The 10,584-nt window shown below is 35.7% G+C and overlaps 1 protein-coding gene across 2 annotated transcripts in view; it reads right to left on the reverse strand.

Annotated features, from left to right (window-relative positions):
- Positions 1 to 575: 575 nt before the first annotated feature.
- KRR1 (KRR1 small subunit processome component) overlaps positions 576 to 10,584 on the reverse strand; it is a 13,028-nt gene continuing 3,019 nt past the window's right edge. Inside the window, exons 2-10 of one of the 2 annotated variants that reach the window (XM_019653221.1) lie at positions 10,041 to 10,213; positions 8,455 to 8,589; positions 8,116 to 8,241; positions 7,937 to 8,020; positions 6,659 to 6,715; positions 5,335 to 5,505; positions 3,010 to 3,087; positions 2,808 to 2,901; positions 576 to 1,088 (exon numbers count right to left, since the gene is read on the reverse strand). In XM_019653221.1, coding sequence (XP_019508766.1) covers positions 949 to 1,088; positions 2,808 to 2,901; positions 3,010 to 3,087; positions 5,335 to 5,505; positions 6,659 to 6,715; positions 7,937 to 8,020; positions 8,116 to 8,241; positions 8,455 to 8,589; positions 10,041 to 10,213 — 1,058 coding nt within the window. In that variant the 3' untranslated portion in view covers positions 576 to 948. The remainder of the gene's footprint in view (positions 1,089 to 2,807; positions 2,902 to 3,009; positions 3,088 to 5,334; positions 5,506 to 6,658; positions 6,716 to 7,936; positions 8,021 to 8,115; positions 8,242 to 8,454; positions 8,590 to 10,040; positions 10,214 to 10,584) is intronic. The other variant, XM_019653222.1, reaches the window with a different exon arrangement.

Genomic DNA, 10,584 nt, shown 5'->3' on the forward strand with positions numbered 1-10,584 from the left:
TTGTAGTAACTATCTATGGTGTCAGATGGGTACTGGATTTAACCAAGTGCTAGATGGGAGGGGGGTCAGGGGGCAGGGTGAAAAAGGTGAAGGGATTAAGTACAAATTGGTAGTTACAAAATAGTCAAAGGGATGTAATGTAAAGCATAGGGAATATAATCACTAACATGGTAATAACTATGTATAGTGCCAGGTGGCTACTAGACTAGTCAGGAGGATCACTTCTTAAATTAGACAAATGTCTAAACATATGCTGTACACCTGAAAATAATATAATACTGAATGTCAACTGTAACTGAAAAATTAAAAAGGGGGGAAAGGTGAAGGGCAATTAGTGGTCCAAATTTCCAGGTGTAAAACAAGTAAGTCATAGGGATATAATATACAGCACAGGGAATACAGTCAATAATATTGTGATAGTGTCATATGGTTGCTGGACTTGTCATGGTGATCACTTCTTTAGGTATATAAATGTTGAATAGTACTGTGTACACCTGAAACTAATATAGTATTGTGTGCTAACTATATTTTTAATAAAAATCTTTTAAAAGAAAAAAAAAGACTATAATCAGGCATTTGATTTGATGGATAATTACAACCACATTTAAAAAGTCTTTATTATAACAACCTAAAGAATTATTCCTAGAATCATGCTTAGACAAAACCTGCCTGGAACAGATTAGGTATAATGTACACAAAGACATACATACCACCCTCTAGTATAAAATATTCCAAAAAACACATGGAGAATAATTTATATTTATAAAGAACAGAGTATACATAAGCAGTGTTATAAAGAACAAAACAAACTCAGAAAAAAGTGATCAGAGTATTACTTCTGACACATAGGCAATTAATGCCCTAATATCTCAAAATCCTTTACAAAAGGAGATATAGCTTAATAAGTTCTAGTTCAGGGTTTGTTTCTTTGGTTTTTTATTTTGCATGTTACTTTTTCTTCTTTTTCTTTTCATCTACTTCCATTTTAAGCTTAACTTCTTCAGCTGTAAGGGCCCCCAGTTTCTTGTTCTTTGCTTTCTTAACCTTTTCCTTGATGGCAGCCACATCAATTTTAGTTTCAGTAGAAGCTAGACAAATTAAAAACACAATATATGCAATTCTTTAGATTTTACAAAATAAAACAAAGAATATGTATTTAGGACAATAATTTCAGAATACTGTTATAATTGAAAGGTCATGTTATAAAATATAAAACACCTGCCACCTGCCTAAAGTTAGAAATTGCTTTAAGAGGGAAAAAAATCATAAAGTACTGTAAAATCACATTACTAAAAGTATACATGAAAATGGCATCATAGTTTAGCTATTTGAAACAATTACTGGATTCAACTATTGATATATTAGAACTACATTTTTTCCCTTAAATGATACTTGATATTAAGATTAAGTTTACTTATATTCTTTTCAATATTTTGGAACTTTAGAGCACTCATTAATATGCTAACTTTCCATCTTGCATGTTAAACTAATTTAAAATTACATTTCATGAAAAATATTACATGTAGTGCTAGCTTCAATAATTTTAATTAATGAAATCATGAAATTATAGGTAAAAATCTACTTACTTCATCTAATACCACATAAAAATAGTTTTCCAAATATCAGTTCAATGACTAGCAGAATTTTATTTAACAATATTTTGGTAATAAAAATAATAATGTGAAAGTATCTGAGTTCCTCCTAACAGAACTCAACCATCTAATCAATGACAAAAGTTTGAATCACACAGAGAAAGGAAGCAGCGAAAAAATGCAACTTTACTTGCCACTTAAGAACCGTATTCAGGGCATAAAAGAACCTGAAGATTAAAGATATAAACATACAAGCTACGCAGCAACTTCAGCAGCAGAGATTTAAAGCCTCCACTACAGAACAGCTACATTTTTAGTCCTAATAAACTGAGATTAAACTACTACTGAACTAACTACTTTCAAAGTATATAACTAATGAATTTTACAAACTGGAAATACAATGCTTATTACATTTTTAACTTTTACATACCCAATGATATACATATAGAATATAATATTTTTACAGCTGTTAACATTGATGTTATATAAGATACTAAAACAGTAATGCTGTATTTAGTTTTGACCAATAGGTCATGTGCAATGCTGCCAGTGACACCCCTACCCTCACTGTGCCACTGGCCACTTTGTAGAGTTACTTTAGGAATAGTACAAAGGTTACTGGAAGAGAAAGAAAATGCAAAAGAGGGGAGGGTGAATGAAAATGGCGCTAGGAATGGAGAAGACATGAGTACTTCCTCTGAACGCTGTTTAATAGCCCCTGAATAATAAGGCCTTTCCATTATTTTGTTGGTGTCATTTAGCCCAAGGTGATGAGAAATCCATGTTAACAATATAGGAATCACACTTTAAGAAATAGATCACATAAGAGAGGAAAAGCACAACTTCTGATAAGCTCTTTTTGAGAGGCATGATAGCAGAGCTCAAGGAGTCTCCCAGCCTTACTTTTATTTTACAGAGGAGTCACTGCTCTGGTTTATATCTTTCAAAACAAAGGGTCCTTCCCAAGCACAGCCAGGGGTCAGGAGAGGACTATCAGTCTGGGATACTCTTAGACATTAGCTACCACTAAATTATAAATGACCTCAGTCGTCGCTTGTCCCTAAGATTTAGTGATTAATGAAATGCTAAGAGAATTAATGAAAGATGCGGTTATTTCTTTACTTAACACTCAGAGACTCAGGCAAATTCACTATGGGTTTCCTCTTCACATGACAGACTTTTACATCATCCCAAGAGTTGGAAGCCAAGCATTACCTTCCTTAGGTTTCACAGCTGGTTTTTCTTTAGGTGGAATAAAAGCTTTGTTTCTTTCCTCTTGTCTCTTACTGAGAGCTTCTGCTTGTTTAGCCTACATTATTAATAAAAAGTACATTAGTACAACACAATTTATAGCTAAATAAGGATTCAAGTTTCTATGAACTTGGCTATGAATGCTGTAGGCGAGACATAGTCTTACCTTTATTGCTTCCATTTTCTGTCGCTTCTTTTGACTTGCCTTCAAGAAGTATTCACCACTAGCCAATTCTTTATCAATCTGTTGAAATCAGTATTTACAATTACATCAGAAATAATGTAGAGGTGTCATTTCCTAAGAAAATCACAATGTCCTGAGGTAAAGACAGTGGGTCAAAATCTGATTAATTCATAAAAGGAGTGACCAGAAAAAAAAAGGAAGGAAATGTACTGTAAGCCGAAGGGAATACAGGCACAAAAGAATGAAGGTAGGAAAGTCGGTGATGTGTTCATGGAATACACAGTGACTGCTTCAAGTGGGGTGGAAGGTCAGTGATTCAGAAAAGTATGAGAGGAGACTGGAAAGATAGTTTTGAGGAAGGCTGAAGAAACTTTAATGTCAGGCCTTCGAAGGAGGTAGGGTATGATTTAGAAATGAATGAAGTCTCTGATAAGAGTGGAGAGACCAAAGCAGCATTTTATAAGGTACAAGGGCCGGCTGAGTGGCTCAGTTGGTTAAGAGCTCGCTCAAGAGTGTGAGCTCTGAGCAACATCGGTTCGAGTCCGGCCCGAGCTGAGCTGCCGCTTAGCTACCAACAGGTGGCAGGATGGCTCAGCTAAAAAACAAACAAACAAACAAACAAACAAACAAAACAAACAAAAAAAGTAGCTATAAGGTACAGAAGAATGGAGGAGAGGTAAAGGCCTGGAATAAAGGTAGTGACATGCAAAATGAAAAACAACACTTGTCAGGATTTGGGGACTAACAAAATAGTAATTAGAGAAAGCGATAGCTCATTCATTCAATATAGTCAACATTGATAATTGATCTATCTTGTACTTAAATAGCATTAATAGATCTAAGGCAACATTCTAAACTCCTTACAGTTGTAATCTCTTTTACCATTACTAATTCCTTTTATTCTCATTAACAATTCTTTGGGATAGGTGTTATCATCATCCCCATTTTTATATTCAGGGAAACTGAGGCATGCACAGGTTAAATAAATTATTAGCAACTAAGTAGCAGAATAAGTCAATTGAACCATCACTGTTTCAAGAAGCTTACAGCCATTGGGAAGAAAGACAAGTCCACTAGTAACTACAGGGCAGGGCCATAAGAAGTACAGCAGGGGTTACGGACGCAGGCTTTAGTCACTAGAGCACGCCACTTTCCAACTAGCACTGTCTTTCTGGCTTCACTTTCTTTCCCTTCCAGAGTAGACCTCAGGAAACATCACGTCCACTGTTCACCGTCATGATCATCACTCCTTTCTCCCCTTGACCTTTCATCAAACCTTCCCTGAAAAACTGCAAACGCAGGGCTGTGGAGAAGGCAAGACAGTACCCAGGACAGGATGTGTTTAGATGCTGAGCAAAAAGAACTAGAAGAAAGAGAAGAGTTTCCAAAGGAGGGAATAATGAAGCAAGATCCCTCAGGAGACGAGTGAAGGTAGAATTAAAAGAGCAAGTAAAGAAAGGAGTGATACAGATGGAAAAAAATAATGTAGGTAAGAGAAGAGGAAACTGAAAGAGTTCTTGCCTGATGGTCTCAAATATTTCAGTAAAATAAAATACAATGTCATTTGCTAGGAGTGGGAGGGTGCTTCAAGAAATAGAGGATATATAGGACTGCCAGACCATACTGAGAACCTATCTAAGGTTGGAAACATAAATTTATAGTGGACATAATCCAAAGAGATGACTTTCTTCACCTGTTTGGTAACCATATTATGGGAAAGAAGTCATGTTTTAGGACTGATCCAACCAAATGTTAAAGCTTTGCTGGGCAGGTGGGAAGGAAGGAAAAAGGAGCATGAAAGAAACCAACGATAGGCAAGAGAGAAAAGGGAATTCTGGAAAGGAAATGAAGCCAAAAGACAGTTGACAAAATGAGGGGCACTCATAACTTAGAAAAAAGATAGATAATAAATTTTTAGATTTCAAAACTGGAGCAGTCATATTGCTCATGATCATAGGAATGATACTAAAGCCCAACACAGAACATGGTGGGCGAAATCACTGAATTGCTTTATCCATGGAACACTTACAGAGACAGGAATGACACCAACCGCCTTGATATAGTTTATGCTCACAATGTGAAACTCCTCACCAGCCCCATGCACTTTGCTCAAAATTAGCCAAATATTTACACTTACCTTCAGTTTCTTGTATCTCTACTCTCCCTCCCTCCCTCCCTCCCTCTCTCTCTCCCCCTCCATCTCTTCCCCTCCCCCCTCCGACCTAAAATACCCTTAATAAAGTTTCTGACAAAATCAATTATAAGAGCCTCCCCGTCATGTAACAAAATTCAACATTTAATACTGACCTGACTTTCTGGCTGTGGCGGTGGGAATGGTGTATACTCTTTCTTAACAGTTTTTTTCTTCGGTTCCTTGCGTTTATTCACATTTTTGTGCTTGAACTGTGGCAAAAATCTTTCCCAACTTTGTGATCTTAATTCAGAATCTTTTGCCAACTCTCGTTTAATCATTAAGGTCTATAGTCATGCAATGTACAAACAATGTAAAGATTTTTAATTTCAAAAGTCATACATGTGTCAAACTAAGACATTATAAATATTGCTCTTATAAATAATAAAATTAACAAACGGAGTAATTCTTAGTCTCTTCGGTAGGATTAAACCAATCGTAAAGAAAAAATATGCCATCTGAAACACACATAATTAACCAAGCATCATAAAAGCATTAGAAATTCAGATTAAGAAATGCAGAACTATTAAAATAAATTGAGATGAAAAGGAAACTAATTCAGCTTTTCAACCATTATTTCACTGAAACCTTAAAATTCAACTTAATAATAGCAGGAACAGTTTTTAGCAATGTTCCCTGCAAGCAGGGAGCTTTCAGTAGCACCTGAAATATCACAGGGGAAAAAAAGCCAACTTGCTCATCATCAGACAAAACCAATATCCTCACATTTCTTCCACTCCATTTGAATTTTATAGACATTGGAACATCAGAGATGCAAAACAGGCATCAGATGCACAACTAGCTCTCTTTATCTTTAAAGTCCCAGTGTAACTCAAAATTGTTCTTTCCACCTAATCATTTAACTTCATCATATTTAAGTGGGCTGCTCAACAAATACCCATCAAAAAACAGCTCATTACACCCTGTACATTTCCAAGTACAATCATGAACTTTGTGCACACAGGGATATAACAGGTCTCTTTCAAAAGGTTAACACTAAATAATTGGAGTGTTAAATTCCAAAAAACCAAACAGTTTTAATGCAATTTGAAATATTCCAGGCTTTATTTAATAGAAAAAGGCAGAATTCTGAAAGACCATATCTTTAAATATAGTACATGAGCTCGTAATATAAGAAAACTGGATTGGTATCATCTACAACAAATTCTATGACGCTTTTCTTTGTATTAGAACTATATAGTACATTACAGTGTCCCAGTTAATGCTGGGCTCCACAGAGACCTAAGCTTTCAAGGAAGTAGCTACAGGACTGGGGTAGAGCTAAGTGGGCTGAACTTCACCTCTAATTTCCCCAAAATAGCTCTGCTTTATCTGTTTTGTATATTAGACTGTCATTAAAAAATCTGATTTCAAGACAGGTTTCTGTAACTAAAAGAAGTCTGACAACCACTGTTATAGCAATATATAATTAACACTCACTTTTATATTATAAATTGGATGAATATTCTTCATAGTATCTAAGACTACTTTTCGAACCTGAAATTTGCAAAGAAAAATGAATTAGTCACTTAGAAAGATTTTAATGAACTAGGTAAAGGTAGACGGTGATTAATATATTGCAAAATATCCTATGAACCAGGCAATGGCTACAAAATTGAATATAATAGTTCCTTCAACTGCTCTTAGTGGCTGTTAGATCTTTCATAATAGTCAGCCTCCCTTGGGTACAATGAAGTTTCTCAATTGTACTGCGAAAATGTGACATATACAACTAGTACAACACTCTGGAACTGCGATTTAGGGGGAAGACGGCTGGCTGGGTTTAGAGTCAGAAAATGTGGGCTCAAATAATGGGACGGCCGCTTCATATGTGAGTCACTTAATTTTCCTGTTTTAGCTTTCTCACCTGTAATGTGGAAATGAAAATACCTCAAGAGTCTGTTGCAAGAATTAAATATGATAGTATATTTAGACTTTATAAAACTATAAAGTATTCAGTATATTACCCCATGAGAAAAGAGCAGATAATTTACAAGAATGAGGTCCAATACAGTTACTACCAAAGGCCTTGGAAAGGAAGCAAGACCTCATAGCCAGATCCGGACAGCAAGAGCATCAGCGGGTAACTGAAACAGTATCTGCTCCACAGATTTTCTCATAACATTTAATTTGGCAAGTTAAAGAAAATGTGCATGAAAACATTAAACATTACATTAAATTCCAACAAAGGAAAACGTATCTTGAAGGAAAAGAAGTGTCCAAAGTCTGAGCTCTACTGGCTGTATATGTTACTGCAAATAACAAGATCTGTTCAATTCTCTAATATTTGAGCACATGTAACATCATGTGTCTCATATGTGCTACAGACTAAGAGCTTAAACACCCATTTAAAATTTGTCGTGGAAGGAGTGATGATGTGCAGACCTTCTAACTGAGAAATGGATGTCTCTGTAATAGCCAAAAGTTGGCCATAATATGTTAGGGTCCAGGAGTGTGATGATTCCTTCAAATTCTATGAAGTACGAAGTATTTGCTAATGGGATATCAAAGCACATTCTTAAAAAATACAATAATTATAAAACAATGTATTATTTTAACAAACTATTGGGTTGTCAGGAAAGTCATGACGCATTTTTGCAACGAAAAACATAGAAAACATATGTCATGACTTTTCCGACAGCCCAATATTATATTGTAACCAGTTTATTTAATTTGTACTCTGCTGAAAATTAACTGAAGATAGTAAGTAGTTCTTACCTCTTTTAAGCCACTAAAAGGTCCAATGGCTGAAACTGTGTTTCCCTGAACCATAACATAACAGTTTGTTAAGAGTTCCAATGCCTATATCAAAAGAACAATAAGTTGAAATTCAGTTGAAATACACTGAAAAACTAATGACAGAGAAAGATACTCAAGTTTTCTACTGATAAAAGTACCTTCAATGTAGATCCTTTGGGACCAATAAGACGTTGTCTTCTTTTTACAAATCTTTCTTTATTTCTTACTAAAGAGCCTATTTTAATGATGTCACATGCAACATCATCCTGAAGAATTCGTACTGCCTTTTGAAAAAACGAAGAAAATATTCCATCAACATTCTTTACAAAGACATTTCTTTTCAAAGCCTACGCTGATATCTAAGCACAATAACAAAAACAGTATGGAGGGAGGGAAACAGGGAGGCAGGCAGGGATGGATGGACAAATGCAGTGTTATATCGTAATGTTGCCTCTAACGTCACAAATAATTCAAAATCTCTGTAATTCTAAATTTACCTGTTCAAATGAAACACTCCTTGCTAAGAGTTTTATTAGGTCTCTGGCCCTAATAATAATATATGGATCAAAAGTCTTCTTTGTCGTACAAACAGTCATGCTGCCCTCAATCAGGTCCAAGGTTGCATTGACATGCTACAGGGAGAAAACAGCAAACGGTAATTGTTTAAAATGAATTCAACTTTAGGTAATTATAGACCCTATCCTAATCTATCAATTACTATGAATTACGCTCTTCCCTAAAAGTCTATCAACTCCCTCCTTAAAGAAGCCGGGTAGTTAATATAAAGAATACTTGATTACTTTCATACTTCAAGGAATATAGACACTCAGGCGATTAAAACCATTTATAGTTACTTGGTCTTAGAATATTATACGTACTTTGTACTTACTGGGATAAAGATTATCTCTAGTTTAAAAAATATGTAGCAATCCAAATGAGGCCATACTTAAGACTTAAGGTAAAAATGCAAGCTATATGGCTCCCCTATCCTGGACCTACCTCTAATCTCCCATCTGCTCCTTAGGGTGAGAATGGACTTTCCCTTTCAAACGTTTTTCAAGCTGGTTTGTATTAGCTAAATACAAAGTAAAAACAAGCTAAAATAGGTTCAGAAAGAAGCAACAATTGGAAAATTACGCATCAACTCTCAATAGGAAGAACCGGATTTCAACAAAGCAAATAAACATTCTATTTTCTGACTTGCGAACATATTCTGAAGAATATTTCAACATAGTAAGTGATGAACTAGTCAACATAAGGTTGGGTCTCTCTGAGTTTACACACACACACACACACACACACACACACACACACACACACACACACACACTGTCCAATCCCAGAAACAGACAGCTGTAAAAAACTGCTTGCAGTTTGCCAAGCCCTCCTCATACCCATGGGCACAAACTACTCCAGAGCAGTCCCACAGTCTGAGAAACATATTTCATATCACCACCTAGTACACATATACATATACATACACATACACATATACATGAACCAAAAGCTTCATAAAATGATCCTTACTACATGCGATACCTTCATTTCTTAAAGACTCATTATAACCACTAAATGACTTCTGGATCCACTAATGGATTGCAACCCCCAGTTTGAAAAACAAAAACACACACACTGCTCTAGGGGCATGGCAGCAGCAACAAATGGACAAGTTGGCACATCCACATCTTTCATTTAAAATGAAAATCAAGCAATTAGACAGGAACACGCCTCAACCCAAACTGCACAGGTACATGGCAACTGCCATAGCACAGAGTAGGCATTCTGAAACTTGGGAGTTCACAGGAGTTTCAGACAGTCCATGAAATCCCTACAGTTTTAAAGGCATGTGAATTTTCCAAGTAATCTATTACTCACAAAATTAAAAACAAATGAATTACAAGAATAAAGCTTATCTAGGCTGTTTAAAATACCAAAGGAATCAAATTAACCAGTTATGCTAGCACCTTACAAAACAAACAAAACAAACCAAAAAAATCCATCAGCACATATACACTTACTTAAGTGTATATCTAAAAGTAAAAGCAACAGCAAAACCTTAAAGAAATACATAAAACATACATACATGTTCATTCAAGGCTTTCTGTACCAATGGCCAGCACTCTTTCAAGTAAGCCTCTCTATATTTTGGGAACAAAGTTGCAAAACTGCTCTCCTCCAAGAGTCCTCTAGGATTGTCCTCTTTGGAAAAAGCTGGTTCCTTCCAACCATCAGGAACAGTGAGAAGTTCTGATTCAGCTACAGGAAAAAATTTACACATCAGATTTTAACCTACTTTTAGGCACTTTTTGAACACGTAATATGCATACATTTACAAGCTTCCCAATACTCTCTTTGCATTTCTTTTATGCTTTTTAGATTATTCAACAAAAAACAGTCCTCTATCATTATCATCAACACACTGTATTAAAATTATCTGTACAGGGTTCAGTCACCACATAAGACAAAGTGCCTTAAAAGCAGGGACCCTGCTTGGATCCACACTAATAAGCATATGCCTGACAGGCAGTGGGTGCTCAAGAAACTTCTATGCACTACACTATGTTTGAGTTGAAGATTCAAATACCATTTTGTTTACTACCAAAGGCCTTGGAAAGGAAGCAAGACCT

This window comes from Hipposideros armiger, unplaced genomic scaffold (genome assembly GCF_001890085.2).
Source record: "Hipposideros armiger isolate ML-2016 unplaced genomic scaffold, ASM189008v1 scaffold_199, whole genome shotgun sequence".
Classification (NCBI taxonomy): domain Eukaryota; kingdom Metazoa; phylum Chordata; class Mammalia; order Chiroptera; family Hipposideridae; genus Hipposideros; species Hipposideros armiger.